Genomic DNA, 20,458 nt, shown 5'->3' on the forward strand with positions numbered 1-20,458 from the left:
GTCCACATGCTTTATTGTTGTAATCAGTGCTTTACAATTTATATTTTATATTTATTTAAAGTTGGAATAAATCTGAAATAGTTTATTATGAAACAGATTGATTTATTGCTCGTGTTCATTAAAAAATACATGACAAGATGCCCTTGAAAAAAAATTACATATTAAATTGCAATATTGAGGTGGGAAAAAAAAATCGTAATTTCATTATTTTCCAAAATCGTTCAGCCCTACTCAGTACTCTTTACACCTCTGTAATCTGTTTTGGAGTTTAGGGAAAAAAAAGCCACTAGCTTCGACTTTGACTACATTTCCCATGAAGCACTAGGGTGGGCGTTCTGTTCTCTGGTGGAGGTCGGCCCTGCTGCTTCTGTGACTGGGAGGTAACGGCGCTGTCTCTCTGCTTTTTGTCGGGCTCAGAGGAACTTCGCTGCGGTTACGGGTGTGGCTTCAAACGTGATAAATCTCTACACGGAGCCAAAGAAAACGTAACGGTAACACGGATTAACATTACGACAGAGGCAGCAGCCTAAACAACAACAACAACCACCACCTTCTTCTGTTTCCAAACAGCGTCCTGGGGCTGGCAGCGGTGAATTCGTGAGCTGGCTCTTGAACAGCTGGATTACTTTTTCATTTTTCCCCTGGCTCAACTTAGCGGGCCGTCTGCGTTTGTTTAACCCGCTTCGATGACTCGCTGTCGTTAAAACTCAACCTCTAAAGTTGTTTTCGTGGCTCCCGTTTAGAAAGCAGCACCAAACCCAATGCCGAGCGAGTGAGTGCTTCTTCCAGCCAGTGTTCGAGACTTTGCCAGGAATTCATCAAGCCTTTTTGGGATACTCTGACCTTTTTAGTGGATAAACGGACTCCCTCTCGCCTGTTAGCACTAGTTTAAAAAGGGGACGTACACCCAAGCTCTTGCTTTTAACCAAGAAAAGAACAAGGAGTCGAGCCTCCTCACTCGGCCATCATTTACTTTTTTCTCCCAGGTGATTTCCCCACTAATCAGCAGACCTGAAGCGCGCACTGGGAACCATGGGCTGTACAGTGAGTCAGGAAGATAAAGCAGCGGCCGAGAGGTCCAAAATGATTGATAAAAACCTGAGAGAAGATGGAGAGAAGGCGGCCAGGGAAGTGAAACTGCTGCTTCTGGGTGAGTTTTTCTGTCACAACACTGACACTGAGTTGCAAAAGTGCCACTCCAATGGCTACAGACGAATTACGCAACTGCATGCTAAGACTCTTGCTAACATGACAAAGTAGTACAAACACTCAAGCCTTTCTCAAGAAAGTAGATTTCCCTTATATTATGTTCTTTTTAATGACTTAAACCAGTAGTCTACTAAATCCACTGAAATATTTCACGTCCTACTCTATGAACCATGAACAGACTGGGCCTAAGAAGAAGAAGAAAACACAAAATATGGACTACTGTTGTCACGTAGATCAGAGGTTCTCATACTTTTTGGATCCAGGGACCCCTGATAAGAGAAGACATAATTTAAAGCAAAGATCAGTCTTGGTCCCACACCAGGTGGGAGATTACTGGGAATTATACAAATCTATTCATGAGGCACTAAATACTGTTTATTTATTTACAAAGTTCGATTCTTTAAAACGTGTTAACCCATTCCATCATTATCCTCTATAGTTTATTTTTTGTTTTTTTTTTTAGTATTCTGAGCAAAATGTTGTAGCTGGACAAAGGGGGGACTTGAGTTAAAAAAGTTTGAGAACCACTGCTTTAGCCGTTTCAACTTAAATGTTAAGATCTTTGGAGAAATGAACTTGGAGTACCTGGTCTAGTCTTATAAATACAAACACCATAAAATGTTTGTGTTTTTAAAGGAGGACAATTTTATAGCCATTGCTATAACTATCACACTTCACAGTAATACAGCAGTGCATCATGTCCAGTATCTATATACTGTACATGTAAATGTGTTTTATCAGAGCATTGGTCCCAGTATGGAGTTCTACACTTTTGTTTAATAATACAGGAATACATTTCATAGGCATCCAAAGTGCGGTTCAACTTGGACCCTCTGTTTGAGAACCACTAACCTAGATTACAGTGGTACACTGTGTTTTGATCGGCTTGATGTAACGGGTTTATCAGTGGTTTATTGTGAGGTAAAGATTCACTGGTTTAACTATTGTTTTTTATCCTTAAGATTAGGACTTCTATCACCATGCATTTTTTGATGCTTGATTAAAACCCAAAAGATGCAGATCAACCCTACAAAAGTGCAGGAAAACATGGAAACTCTACACAGGAAGGTGCCAAGTCCTACACTGAGCAGAACCAAACATGTGACCTTTACTGTGAAGCCAACGTGATAACGGCTATATCAACAAATGATAAACAGGTCTCTACCTTGAATTAGAGTCCAACTCATGTCAACTGACCATCAGCTGTTTTGACCTCTCTCTCTCTATCTATCTCTCTCTCTCTTTTTTTTTTCTTTTTAAAGACATCATGTTGACCCATTTAAAAAAAAAAACTTGATGGTCATCCACAATCTGGAGCAAGCTGTATGTCTTTCCAAGTTCACACATTCTTTACCTGTAAACCCTTTAGCATTACAAACTCGCTCCTTTTTTTTTTTCTCTCTCTTCCTTTTTTAATCCTGGAAAAATACCTTGTCATCAGCAGCATCAGAAGTTCCAATGTTGGCCATGCCCTCGTGTCACCTGCCTTCAGGGTGGAGATGTGCTTTGATACAAACAACCACTGCACTCAGAGTGTTTGGGAAAGTTTGGAGTGGAATGGGTGCTCTGCAGAGCAGGTTTCTCCTCCAACAAGCATGTGGGAAAAATATTGAAGCCAATTTCACAGCATGCTGCAGAGTATGAGCGTTATTGTGAGACAATCAGTGAGGCCGTTCTGTTAAGGTCATGTTAAGTTTGGAGGGTTTTCCTGCACTGAGAAGTCAGACATGACAAGGGCTGCTTGATAATGAGGGGGTTGGCATTTGGACAGAGTGTACATGGTTCTGACTGCGACCACCAGTTCACACACTTTCAGGCAAATACAGACAATAGCTATAGAGGAAATGACTTTTAGCCCAGCCTAAAATGTCTCCCGAAATGTTAGAGCTTTCTGTCTCTGGATTTGGGAATGTTTAATATTATGGTTGATTGCTGTTGTGTAACAGACGTGCAGCCTCCTGTGTTTGTTTCAGATAGTTTTATGGGCAAGCTCTTTTAATAATATTTGAAAATCTTTTAGATATTTATGAAAGTGATGCACAAAGAAGTAGAACTGTTCCTCCAGAGTGAGAAAATCATGTCAAAACCTGAATGTCACTGATTTTATTTTGTTAAATGGGCACTGATCTAAACCCAAAGCATTGATATAAAACACCTCAAGAATCACCCAAATTGCTTAACAAGTCTTTTAGACATAGTATATTTATTTATTCATTTTTACAAAAAGCTACTGTAGTCAAAAGTGACAATTGTACAAATGCAATACCTACCACTGCCATGTGCACATGGACCATAGGTCATCACATTAAATGCCAACCTAATTAAAGTAGTGTTAAGTGAACACTTCTCGCTGCTTCAGTTAGGCTGATTTGACTGTAATTATTGTCTAAACTATATGAAAAGGCACATTATTCCCACTGATGGAGCATGGAGCTTTCAAACCATGCCAGTCAATGTAGGTGGATCAGGTAGATCAGAGCATATAGCACTATATAGCATCATTTTTGTAAAATTTTCCGAAGGGGGCATGTACCCCGACCCCCACTCGGTGTTGCGCGTAATCGGCGTGCAGCAGCGGTAACGCTGCAAGTTTTAGCATTGTACTTTTTTTTTTTTTTTTTTTTAAACCTACTACTACTTTTTTCTGGACATCTCTGTATGTCTTATTTGCAGTTTGGCTTTTTATTAGCACAAGAACACTCAAAACATCCTCTTTGGATCAAATACAAATAAAAATCCCGGTACATAGTTTCTTCCGTATGGATCTTTAAAGAGAGGGATGGTTGTGCCTCTGGTTGGAAGGTTGATTACAGTTTGCTCTAAGCAGCAGGTTTAGCATCAATAATTACTATCTGGTGCAGTTTTTGCGGGTTTTGAGGAATTACAGCAATAGTTGGGAGTTTGTGCGCAACGACCACGTCATACATTTAAAGGCGTTTAAAAAAAACATTAACGTGGTTTGAAAAACGTGTGTCACAGCTAGTGTCAGCTGCACTGGTTATTTTATGCTAAACATGTTGTGTTAATGGACAGCTTTCTTTTTATAATGAGTCTCAGAAGGAATTAAGCATATTTTGTATGTGCACATGTGCAAACGATATGGGTTGTTTTGATAAAATGTTTTATGACATTAATATACGTCAATTGCCTTTATCAACTTTGTGTTGTACCTGAGTGCCATTTGAATAGTTATTAAGGTCTTAAGGAGAAAACTGTGTGACAGAGCTGTTGCATCCATCCAGAGGTGTCACATGACGCATCCAGAAGAGGAAAAGTTATTTATAAAAAAAACATTTCATATAAAGAAAAGCAATTAAATGTATTTATCTTTCTTTTGCAATATTATCTGCGGGATTGTCTGCGAAAAGTATCACCACTTCCTTCAAAGCACGCAGGCGAGTTATTGTTCTTTAACTACAAATTGAAAAGCTCTGCAAACCGATGAGGAGAGAAAACGTGGAGTTCAGGGTCGTCCTCCTACGCAGCTCTAAAATAACAATCAAATGTCTCTGACAGTGCTTTTCTTTTTGGCTTTTAGACAAAGTTTAACCACCAAAAGTCTCAGAAACATCCGCTTCTTGAAATGTCGTTCTATATGCAAATGTGCAAGGACACATATTATGATTGTTTATTCATTTAGTTTTTTTTTACAAAATAAGGTAGACTTGACTGTTGTGTTCTCAGATTGAGCCGTTATTTAATTTAGCAATGAGAACTTGGTGCTATTGAGGCTTTGGCATTCCTTAACAATCTTTGATTCACATTTAGTCTCCTGCACTGTCTCTAAATCAACACTGCTTCCCACTAGGGATGGGCGATATTGACAAAAAAAATTATTATCAAATAATTTCTGGTATTTTCAGGATAACAATAAAAATTCCGATAAATAAAAACTATTAATAAAAAAATTCACAACTAAACAAATAAATATGAATACATCAACACTACACACAACAACAAGGCTACAATAGCTACTAACTCAGAGTTTATGAGCTGATTATGGAATATATTTGTGCATGTGGGTCACTGTTAGTGTTATTGTATGCAATTTATTTCTTTACTCAGTTGAAATGAGGGGTACATGAAATGCACGAATAACTGCTGATGAATTTTGTTCATTTCATATTTGATAATGAGTTACATAAAGTTATGATTGATAAATAACTCTCTAATTTCCTATAAATAAACCAGAACAAGCTGATGATTTAATCATTCAGTATATTTTGGTGCAATAATCGCAATAGTTACATTAGTCTAATGGGGCCAGCTTTGTCTTGGGAACACGTGAAATATATTTAAAAAAAATTGCGCTTCACACGTTGGGACGGATGAATAATCACAGCAGTATTTATGCTGACATTTCACACAATGTGTGACATGTTTAGCTTTTATCCTTCCATACAAGTGTTAAATCTTACGATAAACAAATCGGTGAATCTCTGTGGCTTTATGACACTAAGTCATGTTTTTACTAGGTCTATTCCTTTTATGGAGTGGTTAGCATTAGCTCTTAGATTATTCTGCGTGCCCGGTGTGTTAGCTTAGCATAGTTAACTTTAGTTGAGTTTCCAGTTCATAAATGTTGCTACAGGTTCCTCTCTGTCATCGTGTCATCAAATTGGAAATTAAGAGTTTTTTCCTCTTGTGAGTTTAAAACAACTAATTTTGCAGCAGAGTAATTCATTCCCATCAGGGATCGCAGCTGTCTTGTTTTGTGGAAAGGTGTAAGTCCTGGGATTCTTTGTATATTACAGTCACAGTTTAACCTGGTCATTCTGAATCTCTCATGTGGCACATTTTTTTGTTCCCAGGGCTCGAGACTGTGACCAAATTGGTCGCATATGCAAGTTTTTTTTCAGTGTGTGCGAGTGAAAATTGAATCTGGACACATCTGTGCGAGTGCGTAGGGTGACCTTATTTTGAAAATCCAAAAGGAGGAAATGGGGAGTTAGGTTCAAAGGCAGTCAGATTTTTTTGCAAGTTTATACAAAGTTATACAAAATAATGAAGCCTTAAAAGACTGCAACCTTTGCCGCAATGTTTTGAAAAATCAGCCGTTTCAGGTCACAAGAATCACAGAAATTGTCCTAAGTGTCATGTGGGTTTGAGATTAGTTGTTAATTGATTGCACGTTACTGAAACTTAAATCACAAAATTGGACTTGTACATCAAATATTGGATCATTTATGAAAAAGAATGGAAATAAATCTAATTTATTTATTTTTTGACATATGCGAAGTGATAGACTGTTAGACACTGAAAGTTTTGCTTTACACAGGATTTTAAAATGTCATAATGAATATTAATCTGCAGTGTTTGTCTGATTATTAACATTTTCAGGTAAGCGGCACGTTACAATTTAACTGTTTTAGTGGTGTATGAAAATCCTTTATCCCTTTTGTGGGTTTTGTGTCTCACAGGGTTTTCATTTACCAGCTTTTGTGCTATTCTTGCTGCTTGAATGCATTGATGACGTATCAGTTGTATTTTCCTATTTCTTCCTATCTCTTGCTTGCATGTGCTTATGAAGACAATCTTTAGAGATGAAGTAGATTAGTGATCTAGTGGCTTTGATCCTTTGTCGAAATTATAATGAGCCGTACAAAGAAATCTGACCTAAAGCTGTATGTGAGCCAGAGACATTTTTTCTTATCTGAAAATTGTGATAAAGGAATGCAATGTGTGTGTTATTTTTTTATTTTTTTTACATTTGCAGCATTTTGTGTGGATGATTGTGACAGAACTCTTATCTCTTGGTCAACTTCGGCAGTCACAACTGCACACACTGAGTCTTCTGTCTCATTAAAGTTGCATTTACATTTTACTCTTCATGGAAACCTGCTTTTCACAGAGGAAAACAAGTTGGGCCGACCTGATTCATTGAAAGTAACAACCCTCATCAACTTTTCGTACAGCAGAAATCACTACTTAAAGCACTCAAAAAGCGATCTCCATGTCTACTCTAGTGCATGGGGTGATAAGCTCGCACAAATATATCCACCTGTTTACTTATCAAACAAGCTGTTGCCTAAGGTTTGTGGGTGGCTTTTACCCTGTTCAAGTAACAGTTTTCACCACAGTGCTGCCTAATTAGCTGAGTGACGCACTTGATGGCATATGATTGTTTGTGTAGAGAGAATATCAATTACCAGAAGAGATCTTTAAAGCATCCTTCGCTCAGACTGCTTTTCTCACAGCTGGTTTACTTGCACACATCATATCTGCTCTTGACCTACAGATGGCTTTATTTTTATACCAGTTTTCTCCTTCACAAAGATGCGGTATGTACAAAGTGGTCAAATGTTTTACCTGATGGACTGTCACGGCTAAGGCCTTTAGAGATAATTGTATCAACACAGGTGACAGAATTGTCATTCAACTAGGCTTTAATGCTCAATTAAAGCAGACCCTACAGACTTACAAAACCTTTTGTCAAGATGTTTTCAATAAACAGGTGGTAACTGGATATATTTTTTTTTTCAGGACTAAAAAGTTGAAACGGGTTATTGTTATCTAAGGTCTCAGAACAAATTAAATCGAATTCGCACCTCTGGAGAGCTGCACTTCACTTCCATCTTGTTCTTCCTACTGCTTTTTACACACTGAACGTGCATCAAAAACGATTAGCTCTTGTAAATGACAGGCTTTTTTCCTGCCCATTTGGTCTGAGTCCAGGACTATCCTGATGTAAAAGAAGCCTTAAAGGCAAACGCCAAAAAATCGGAGGATTGCATCTTCAAACGTATAAGACATGAAATGACTTTGACTTTAGCGATGGCCTTTTTTGAGAATAAACTGCTTGATAAACTAAAGCAAAAAGAAAAAATGAGCAAAGGATCTTCAGCCTTTGTTTTATTAGTTTTAAACTGCACCTCAACTCTTTCCAAAATGATGACTAAAGGTTCTTTTAGTATGTACCGTATATACGAAGCCAAACTTCTGTCAAGAGATCTGTTCATTCCAATTGAGCTTCATGATTCTTCTTGATTGATGGGATGTCTTACGTTTAGAAATCAGATTACATTTTAGAAGTGCAAGGTCTTTTCATCAGCAGGCACAAAGATTAAGCAAGCAGTAGGTTCAAATGTTTTGGGCTTTTTTTTAAACAATGGTGCATGGAAATCTAAACATTGTTTCAAAAACTAGTGTTAATATTTGGAAAACTGATTTGTTAAAAATCATATACATTTAGTGTTTGGTAGTGACTGTGAAAGTTTTTGTTTTGGGATTGCGTAACATTACACTTGCCATATTCACCTGACTGTTTTCTAAAGACTTGGTAAACCAAATTTTGCTCCTGAGGTTCATGACCTCACACAGCATTATTGGAGTTAGAGTTGCCTTCATATATTGCTTACATTTCAAGTGCCTTTGGGCAATGTGTTGCCAGGGGTCGAGGCTGTCTTTGTCTGACCATGTCATTAAGCACACATAAAGTAAGCCATTATGCTTTCTCCTCTCCCACAACCCATTTCCTTTTTCTTTCCATTATAGGAAATGAGCTCACTTCACTTCTCCTCTGTCCTCATCAGGTTATCCTGTCTTTTTTCTGCTCTGGAAAGGATAGAGCTTCTTAGTTTTCGTAGGGAATAGTCTGCACTCATATCTTGCGAGATTAAAAGTTTTAAAAATGACTTAAGAACACGTATCAAATAGCCAAATATCAAAATGTTAGCCACAGACAAACGGGACTTGCTATGCGTTGCAGATCCTGTTTCACAGGAGAAGTGGGCACTACTTTTTTGATTTCGATGGGGCTTTGATGCAATGCAATTATCTTGTGACTCGGATTATGTGGCCACTTACATTTATTGCTTGCATAGCACTTTTTTTGCCTCTTTTTTGTTGTTTGAGCTTTAAAGGCAGGGTAGGTGATGTTTGAAAGCTCGCATGATGATGATTTTGAATGTAGCTTCACCGACGGCTCTGCCATTACCCCCCTCCCCCCGCCCATCTGTGCGCCATCTCACTCACATGCACGAGCACCGCTGCTCCAGAATCAAGTCACACTCTGATGTTCTATCTCTCTATCCTGTTCTGTTGGTCCTTCTGTCGACTAACCCCAACCAGTCGAAGCAGATGGTTACCACATCTGAACCTGGTTCTGCTGGAGGTTTCTTCCTGTTAAAAGGGAGTTGTTTCTTCCCACTGTCGCTAAATGCTTGTTCATGTGGATCTTGTTGGGTTTTCTCTTTCTTATTATGAATTTTATGTTTTGATAAGCGCATCAAGATGACTTTGTTGTAAATTTCGCTATACAAATAAAGTTGAATTGAATCTGTCATGGTAGTATTGGCAATTGCTTACATTAGCATACAAACGGTGCATGTTTTTTTTTTTTTTAAGTTAAGTTAATGGAATGTCCTTCTCGTAGGACTTTAAATCACCTGTGGGTTTGTGCTGCAATCATGTTTGACAACCATGACAGTTACCCATCTTGTTGCTGTGATGTATTGATTCAGTCACTACAATCCCCGCCCCTGAAAAACCTGTGACTATAATCATTGGAGTCACTCGACAGATCCACAGGTTTTAAAGCTAGGTTTATCTCACAGTGAAGCCATGCTTCGGTCAACTAGGTTCATAGTCAAATACTTGGATGAACGCGCACTGTAATGCGTTTTCATAGATTTGTTGGATAACTCATTCTCAAAAGTTAATCTTCATCTTGTACTCACTGACGGTATGCTTGATTGAGTTTGTGATATAGTGAAGCTGTCAAAGAAAAAATGTATAACTCAAAGTTCAAACTGCTTTTTGGCTATCCAATGTGTCACCTTAGCTTTCTCAGTCCTCAAAGCACCTCGTATAATGAGGTTTTTCTCACCAGGACGTTCCTTGAACTTTCTCATTTCCAGGTTCCAGCTGCTGTTTTTGCAAGGCTTTTAGTTCATGTGAGGTGTGTAGTGTGTACTACATAGCATAAAGAGCATCCAGTGAGATGCATAACATAACTTGAGCACTATGGGTTTGTATCAGGGTTTTGAATTGTAACTAACTCATTTTAGTGTCACACAGGCAGATTTTTTAATTTTGTTTTAGCCGTAGTCACTCATCAAAGCTGGATTTATGTATTCACATTTTAATGTTTTAGTTTTCTTTTGTTTTAGTTAAAATTATGATGATTTACCATACTACTCCTGTTTAATGAAAAATATCTATGGCCTGTTAGAAAAAGTGCAAAACCCAATCATGCTTTTTACAAGTTGTGATTTTTAGGGATGCACCGAAATGAAAATTTGTGGCCGAAGCCGAATAAAATATAAACGCTTGGCCGAATACCAAATTCGGTTGTTAAATTTTTCACTATTTTTTTAATTGTGCATAAATAGCCTAGAATACATTTTTAGACATGTCTTTTCTTTTCAAAAAAAGCACAACAAAGTTTTTCATTTATATTAGCCCTTCAAATAAAACAAAACATGCATCCAAAAAAAAAACTAAAGTCCATTAAAGGGGAGGTATGATGAAAAAAATCACTTAATAATGGTTTTGCTATAGTGATATACATCCTTTTAGCATTATTCAGAGGGCCAAAGTGTAAAAAGTTCTGTTTCCTCCCTCCTTTGTTATTCGACATTTTGTAAAAAACAAAGTCGCCCCCATACGGGCGAGTTGGATTTTGCCCATGTAGGTAGGTGACGTCACCTAACGCCTCCTAGAATGTCAGCTCCTCTCTCTCAAACTATAACAAACACTGCGGTTTAATATAGAATATATATTATTCTTTATAGCCATATATGTAAATACAAACTGCACTACTTTTTCTGCTGCCAATCGAGTTGGGAGTCTCTGCTTGGAGCCACAAACCCATTGTTCACACACATGAGCTGTTAGCACCAGCCTATGCAGCTAGACCCAGTGTAGTGTAAGGAGGAAACGATGGGGATGTTTACGGATTTGTGGCTGACAGCGCTAAAAACGGACTCGGTTGTGGAATTGGACGACTTCCAACTTTTACGCGGTGACGGAGAGCAGAAAGGAGAGAGTCTGGCTGTGTTTGTGTGTGGAAAGGAGGAGCTTCTGCTGCTGGTTCTACAGCAACGCGCGCACACTTTTCCGACACGCTACTATCCGGCCTTGCTTTTAACTCATTAAACCGATATTCTGCCAAATATATTTGGTGAATCCCTAGTGATTTTCTGTATATTTGAGCAAATTACTTACAACCTACAAGAATAAAGCTAACCTCAAATTAGATTCAAACCATTAACCTTAACACTGGTGCTGGGGAAGCTGTAAAAAGAAAAAAAAATCTGGTAGCCTACAAAGTTTAAAAACCAGTCAGTGGAATGGAGTTAATTGCTTTATCATCTCTGCCATCTTCATTTGTTGTTGGTTTTCCTTCTCTTAGGGTCAACCAGAACAACGTTAATAGTTTTGAAAACAATAAAGCACCACCTATCGAGGCAGAGTTAGACAGAGTTTGCAAAATGTTCAGTTTCCTCTCCTGTATGTATACTTCGACAAGAGGAAAGTTCCTTATTCAACTTGTGAGCATTGCTCCATAGCAGGAGCAGCCATGTTTGGCAGGATGATGTACCAAGTCTTCAAGATTCAGGTGCAGTGTTTACATTGACTCTCACCTGATTTCTTGGATTCTCCATTTTATTTTTTTGTAGTGCTTTCAACACATTTTCTTTAAAATTGTTTTTTTTTGTTGTTGTTACTATATTGCATTTGCTTGTGAATCCCTAAATTCATAGTTTTGTTAAGCAACGCTTCGGTGGAATGCTTTGGCATCAAAATGGGTCAAAAATGTTGTAAAAATTCAATGAAAACACTATTAAGTAGTATTTCTCTTGTTGTTTCCATCATAATGTTTAGGGCATTTACCTGTACACTACCTTTCGCTCAAGGAAAATTTTGATAGCGAGTTAAATACTTGTCTTGCTCTTTAGTTAAGGGAATATCAGGCTGCCTCCTGCAAGCGTAATTATACCCTAGAAAACACACAGTGCGTCTAAATTACAAGTTGTAACATACATGGTTGCAACCTAAAGCATCTTGGTATAAGGTCTCATCAACATTTTTGTCAAAGACTGCTGCGCCAAGGTGTCTTTTGTTTATTGGTGGAATATAAAAGTGACACACCACCAGTGAAAAGATTTTATGGCCTTCCAACATTCTTTTTAGAAATCTTATGTTTTAGCTTGAGGCCCATACCCAAACAAATATTGGCAGTGAATGAATATTATGAGAGCAAATACATGCTTTACCAACTCCAAATGGTGTGAAAAACTCGGGTAAAAACTGAATTGGGAATCAGTGTTTAAAACTAAAATTCACTCTTTTTCCACTCCCTCTATAATCATGAAATTTCATTTGTGAGCATCTGGCCAAGGAGCAGATACATTTTATGACTGAGTTGACAATCTTTAGAACTGCTCAGCCACTTTAAAAAAAAAAAAATGCATGAACATACTTGAAAATTGTCAGCGTTGGATATACAGTATCATTCAGAGACTGCTAGAAAATAAATACAAATCAATTAATATTGCTGATTTTAGCAAGACACTGCTGCCAGAAATGAGCATATCACAGTGGGGCTACTGACACAGGATGGGCGTTCTAGCTTCCTTTACCAGCCAAACAAAAGGCTTGCATATACTTCTCTTTTACTGCCAGCTAAAAGAGGAAGCGACAGATTGGGGTGGAGTGTAACTCATAAACAGCTTTAGACAGTTGGCAACTATGTTAAAAATGGTAATCGAAGCCAGCTAGAAAGATTTGAGAGCTTTAGTTTTTTTTGATAATCATACAATGAAATTGAATGTGAGCTTTAAAAAGGGTGTAAATGTAACTTTTTTTGGAAAATCACAAGATGTTCCCTGTGTGCAGTATTAACTTTGTCGACAGTATCTTAAACTAACACCTTTTGTCAGCGACCCTTTTCTAATTCTAATTTGTGATGAAAACATAAATTAAAGAAGAGCTGAAAAGGCAAATTAAAACAAAATCTCTATTTGATCAGATAAAAACGTCTACTAAATGAAATTGTAGTCTAATCTTTGTAATGATTGAGCTCCGCCCCTTCACACGGTAGCGGCGCATGTCCACACATATGCCTTGGCTGCACAATGGAAACGACCACCATAGTAACTATAATGAGTGGGTTATTTTCACCTGCGGTGATCTTTAGATAACAGGAATATCTTTAACCCTCACATATATAGTCAATGAGAAGAGAAAGAGCAGAAGGAGTAAGAAAGCTGCTGAATCAGATAAATAACACATTATTTAATGATCGCTTCACAACGGTTATGATAAATAACCCAAATCACAGCACAAACTTCCCCACACTCCTTCACAACCCTGCAGCTTTACATCAAACCTCTGAATCTCAAACACACTGTTTAAAACACAGCAGGCTTTCACACTTTGTGAATCAGGTGGAAACTGGAAGTGTTACTGTAAGTGCAAAAAAATCTACCACAGTAAAAACCAAGAACGTTACAATTTAATCCACAGATAAAACGAGTGGATATTTGAATTCATATAATAATATACATTTACATATTTTAGGAACATTTAAGTTTTCAATTTTATTGCCTGGTATGTATGTTGTGGCTCCTTTACTCTGTTAGATCAACATGTTCATCATTTTACTAGTAGTGCGTCTTTTCTGGAAGTTACACAATATTCTTCTTCCGGGGGATGATTGCAGGAGGAAAAGCGGTGAAAGGTGCAGAATGCAGCACATATGTTTAGTATTCAGCTAATGTGCATACTTGTACTAATTGCTCACTTGTCAATTGCATTATCTGGGTGTGTTAATTGACTTACTGATTGTCCAATTGCAGCAGAGCTAGAGCTAATTTTTTTGTGTTTACATGCATTTAAAAGTCCAATCTTTCATTTGGTAGTCTCAAGCTGCTTATGCTCACTCAGTATTACACCTTTTTGTGCAGCAGAGGAGTATTCATAATGACAAATTATTAAGTACTGATAATAATGGCTGGGTTATTTGAAAGATGGAGTTTATATGCAGTGGATCAGACACTTTATTGAGGCTGTGGGGTAACATAGTGACATCTCAATATGCTTACTTAATTCGTACATCAATTTATTTAAATTACAGATGACAGAAAAAAACACCACAAAATATAAGGTATGAAATTATTTGAAATGGTTATGTAATCAGTGTAATCACATTATGCAAACTAGACGAGTGCAGTGGTCGGATTTAGGTCAGGTATGATATCCATCCTGTGAGAGAGAGACTCAGAGGAAATGTGAGGATGAGGGGAGAGGGCTAGACCGGATGATGGATCCACATTTTGTGTCCACCTACATGATCCCAGTCAACAGCTGAAGCAGAGGGGTGGGTCTTACGTTTAAAACCTGAACCATGTTCAGGACCTACGCCGTAGGTATGGCGTTGATGTGATGCAGAGGTTGACCAACAAGAATTTTGTGTTGAGAGAATGCGTCACTCTGCAACTTTACCTCTATGCTGCTAGAGGGTTGTGGCTGTATGTGTGGTTAGCGTGGAGCATTAAAATGTCCCTATATAATATATTATGTTTTTTAAGCAATTTAAATGACAATTTATTTCAGGATCGATACTTACCTACTTAACTGTGTGTGTATTGTTGGACACAAACATGAAAACAATGGTTTCAAAATGTGTGCTTTATTCTTCAATATCTATATTCTTTCACCGTCGTGAATCGAGCTATAGATTTTAAAGATAACATTAGGTCTGCGTTCCACTGGCTCCAGTGACCAGGGGTAAGGTTTAGAGCGTCACCTCGACGCAAAGTCAGAATTTTTAGGAGGCATACGTCAGGTTACGGCGTAGGGGTCTGCGTCAACGCGGAGAGCTACACATAGCTACAGTGTCAACTTGAAGGGGTAGCATGACTGTGGAATCAGCCTAACATGTTGCTTTGTCTTAATAAATACAAGTAAAAAGTATAAATTAAGAGACATCCTGTTTTTATTTATTGCCGTTCAGCAGTCAGGTGTTGGTTCGTTCTGAAGCGCTGTTTCCTCATGTTGTTGTTCATGCTTGTTTGCAAGTGCAAAAATAAAGCCAAACGGGAAACCCTTTTTTGTCCTGTACCTTTGAATAGGGATGTCCAGATAAAACTTTTTTACTTCTGATACAATACCGATATTGCAACCTTGAGTATTGGTCGATACCAATATCCATTCGATACAATATCAGCACGAATCATACTTTTATTACTTATTTTGTAGTGTGGAATGTTGGAAAAGGCTTGAAAAAGTGATGTTACTCAAACCGAGAACAATAGTCAGCAACATTAGGTATGAGAAAAACTGACTCATTGATTATTATCCAATTGGTTACATAAATGTTATTCTTCAACATAATATATAGTATTCTACAATTGAATAAATATCATCTGATATATATCGGAGATTTTAGATGCAGTCCGATAAATCCGATATTCGTTTTCTGGCTGATTTTGGACCGATATCAATATCCGATCGGGACGTCCCTACTTTTGAATTGATGATTCACAGTTTTTGATTGTCACTATTTGACAGTTTGTGATTGCAGGCCTCATGCCTGCAGGATTGTAGCAATATTAAATTATTTTATTGTATTTGATAAAAACTTATTGAAATTGATTTTATGCTGTAGAAATAGAATAGCGGTGTCTGACTATTCATGCACATGCACATAATGTTAAAGAGCAGGGCCTTGCACACATGCACTGTTATTAACTGTTATAAATCAGTTATTGAGCATTGGTAAATAACAATGAGCACCCCTAGTAAAGAACAGTTATGGTCCAGAGCTTCATTACCTTAATGAGAACTGTGTATCTGACATTGATTAATGGCAAAAGTTTTTGGTTGAAATTGTCTTTATGTCTTGATGGAAATTAAGATCTTATGTGCTCTGAAAAAGGAACAAAGAAAATCTGTCGTCTGTATCAGCTATAAACCTGTAAAAACTTTGACCAATGAAAAAAGACGCTTCGTTTTTTTTAACCAATCACATCTCCCTGCTCGTTCTCGATCCCTCGTGTGCATAAGCCCACACTCAGCGCGCATCACCGGTGATGGACTTAAAACAGAGTTGTATATAATGATAAAGTTTAGTGATTACTTACTGCTGAATGAGACATGAGACAACAACATTTCTACACAATACAAGCGATGAGCTGAGGTCTGCTTCTGGAGAACCGGCGCTCGTGCATGTGAATGAGACGGAGCACAGAGGGGAGGGGGGTGAAGGCGGAGCTTTCGGGGAAGCTACATTCAAAATCATGCTAGCTTTTGAAAATCACCTACCCTACCTTTTCGTCACACATATCCAGTACTTGTATTTCGATGGGTCTTTTTGTACTGTATGAATATTGGTAGCACAACATCTTTGTTTCTTCACAACTTGTTAATTTAATTAAAGTCTACGTACACTAAAATTGTGTTGCCTGCTTTCCTTTCTCAACATTTGTCATAAATTCAGCACTTATTGACAACTGTCTTTAAGGGCATTCTCTTGTCAGTTTCCATTTGGGAGATTAAATTGTCAAGCTTTCTTTGGTTTGAGCTCTTTATTGGCTCCTATTAGGTCATTTGTGTGTGGCAGCACTCTTTGGATAAAGAAAGCTTTTGATTTATTTTGCTTGTGCATTAGAACTGTGGATTTATATTATTATCTTTAGCCTTGTGTTAAGTTTGTGAGCAGTTATGAACTTGTGCTTTAGTGCACGTCTCTGCAGAAAAATCATTTTCTATACTTTTAATTTCATTTCAGTGCAGTGAGGTTTTCAATTACTGATCCAAACAACAATGGTAACATAGTTTTACATCAACAAAGTTAATAAACCTTTGATCAAATGAATGAACTAACCGTTTGCTTTTTCACTTCTTATTGTAAGAGGATTTTCAGTGATTTTGTGTGTGTGTGGAACAAATATCTCCCAGACGCGGTGCGAGTTCGACCTGAAACTCGGTCAACGGGTTCCAAATACCCCGAGTGTGTGTACCTTTTATTTTGGAGTAATTTGGTCATTTCAAAATGTTTATTTTAATTTTATTTCACTTCTGGATGGCCCCGAAATGAAACCTATTCAGCTTTTGACCTCAGGGTGTGAGGGGGCGCTAGCGCACCATCTGTTGAGAGACGACTTCCGGTATCAATTTTGAAGGCGAAACAGACGAACTGTGAATCAACAGCTGTTCATCTATCGGCGTTAATCAGTTTTGTGGGACGTACTATTCTGGTAAGTAAACATGCATGTTTCTCCGTAGCAGAGCGCCCTTTATAGCGCACAGGGCGAATCCCCGGACAAACCCACAAAGTCTGTTTAAACATGCACGTAGTTCTAATGTCGGCATCGGCAGTTAAGAAAGCTAAGCTAAAGCTTATCATATGGTGCTCGAGTGCATCGACTGCTGCAGCCAAAGACGGAGCAATGAATGATGTGACTACATTTTTAGTCTTTCTTATTATTGTTTTATCTTATAGTTACTGGTATTCATTACATTATTTTGTTATTGCTGTTATTACTATTACTATACTACTGTATTGTTGTTATTGCTATTCTTATATTCTTTTTTTATTATTCTTTTCTCTTATAGTTACTGGTATTCTGATTTTATTTTTTATTATTGCTATTACCCTATTATTTTATGTTAGTGTATTATAGTTACTGGATTTTTATTATATTTTTATTATATTTTGTTATTGTATAATTTTACTACTATTTTATTAGTTATTGCTATTCTTATAGTTACCATTATATTGTTTTTCATTATTAATATTTGTATTATCGTTAATTTTGCTACTACTGTATTAAAGTTATTGCTATTCTTATAATTACCATTATATTCTTTTTCATTATATATATTATAATATTTTTTTATTGTTGTTACTGGTGTTCTCATTGGTTTATTAGCATTTCTATATTAGTATATTACCTTATAATTATTTAATTTTGTTTATTATGAATAGTTTTTAGAATATTATTTTATTACTATTAATATCATTGCAACATTACTTTTATTACTATTACTATTTTCATTATTAATACTATATCGATATCATTATCTTTGTATTATTAGCATTGCTATATTACCTTCATATTTATTATCATTGTGTTATTATCATTGCTATATTATCATATTTATTGTCATTGTATTATTAGCATTGCTATATTATCATATTACCTTATCATTATTTCATATTGTTTTTTTATCGTATTATTGTTACTAGATTCTTATTATATTACTTTTATTGCTATTATTATTACTATTATTGTTAATATGACCATTACTATTATTACTATTACTATTTTTACTAATAATATTATATCCGTATCATTATCTTTATTATTATCAGGGCTCTACACAAACTTATCCAGTGGTGGCACTGGTGTGACCAACTTTATCTGTTATCGAGGGGGTGTACAGCATAGACATACATGCTGATCAATAGTGGACTTAACTCTCTTAACCTGCGACGGATTACGTGCAAGAAGCGCGCGTGCATGTGTGATAGATAACGCACGGAGGACATGGCTGGCGCACACACACACACACACACACAATATTTATAATAAAATATACTAAATGAGTAAAATAAAACTAAAAACTAAACAATATTTATACAAAAAGTACACAAAATGACAACAGAAATGCATACAAATATACAAAAAGGCTCCAAAAACACACAAAATTACTTAAAAATACACCAAACAACAAAAATATGAAAATGACTCAAAATACACAAAACTAAATATTTATACAAAAATACACAAAATAACAACAGAAATGCACAAAACTACACTAAAAAAGATACAACAATACACAAAAATATTCCAGAATCACACTGCAATGGCAAAAAAAACAATAATTATACAAAAAATGCACAAAAATACAACAGAAAGATACAAAAATACACAATTATGCCCCTTACGGTCCCACATGATTGCATACATCCGACGGGCACTGTACTAGTTTGTTAAATGAACATTTTTCTGTTGAGGGTTTTTTCCAATGTAGAGATTAATGTATCCTTTTTTAATTATTATTAATTAATTTTTACCTCTATTACTGTTTAGCAAAACCTTTGTTTTTTGGTTATTGGTGTGTTGCAACCAACTTGAAAAGGTGCATATTGTCACCTACATGTTTCGTTTAATTACTTTGTGTGTACAAGACCAAGGATATATATTTAGCAAACCTTGATTTGAAAGGTGTGATATATATCTGAAGTTTATGTGCTGCACTATATTAAGAAAAACTGACATAGCGATTTTTTACATTTTGCATGTTTTCTACAGTTAAATGTTTCACATCATCAAACAAATTTAAATATTAGTCAAAGATAGCACAAGTAAACAAAAAATGCAGTTTTTAAATGAAGGGTTTCATTAATGAGGAAGAAAAAAATCTAAAACTACAGCACATGGCCCTGTGTGAAAAAGTGTTTGCCCCTCAGCTCCTGTTAAAACATAACTGTGGTTGATCACATTTCTGTAGCCACACCCAGGCCTGATTACTGCACACCTGTTCTCGATCTAGATTATCACTTAAATGGGACCTACCTGGCAAAGTGAAGTAGACCAAAAGATCCCCAAAAGCTATTGACATCATGCCAACATCATGCCAAAGACATTCAGGAACAAATGAGAAAAAGTAATTGAAAACTATCAGTCTGGAAAAGGTTTTAAAGCAATTTCTAAAACTTTGGGACTCCAGCAAACCACAGTGAGAGCTATTATCCACAAATGGCAAAAACACGGAACAGTGGTAAACTTTCCCAGGAGTGGCCAGCCGACCAAAATTACCCCAAGAGCGCAGCGACAACTCATCCAAGAGGTGACAAAAGACCCCACAACATCTAAAGAACTGCAGGCATCACTTGAAACAGGCTGGGCAAAAATGGCCTGCATGGCAGAGTTCCAAGACCAAAACCACTACTAAGCTAAAAGAACACTAAGGCTGGTCTCATTTTTGCTAGAAAACATCTTGATGATCCCCAAGACTTTTGGGAAATTGTTCTGTGGACTGACGAGACAAAAGTTGAACTTTTTGGAACACCGCATTTCAGGAAAAGAACATCATACCAACAGTAAAATATGGTGGAGGCAGTGTGATGGTCTGGGGCTCTTTTGCTGCTTCAGAACCTGGAATACTTGCTGTGATGAATGGAAAAATGAATTCTGCTGTCTAACAAAATATCCTGAAGGAGAATGTTCGGCCATCTGTTTGTGACCTTATGCTCGAAAACTCTCCAATGTGGCTGAATTACAACAATTCTGCA

General features: G+C 36.9%; 1 protein-coding gene across 1 annotated transcript in view; it reads left to right on the forward strand.

Moving 5' to 3' along the window:
- The first annotated feature begins 342 nt into the window (after nucleotides 1-342).
- Nucleotides 343-20,458, forward strand: part of LOC114462811 (guanine nucleotide-binding protein G(i) subunit alpha-2-like) — a 60,668-nt gene continuing 40,552 nt past the window's right edge. Inside the window, exon 1 of the mRNA XM_028445835.1 lies at nucleotides 343-1,150. Coding sequence (XP_028301636.1) covers nucleotides 1,033-1,150 — 118 coding nt within the window. The 5' untranslated portion in view covers nucleotides 343-1,032. The remainder of the gene's footprint in view (nucleotides 1,151-20,458) is intronic.

The sequence above is a fragment of the Gouania willdenowi genome, chromosome 5 (assembly GCF_900634775.1).
Source record: "Gouania willdenowi chromosome 5, fGouWil2.1, whole genome shotgun sequence".
NCBI lineage: Eukaryota > Metazoa > Chordata > Actinopteri > Blenniiformes > Gobiesocidae > Gouania > Gouania willdenowi.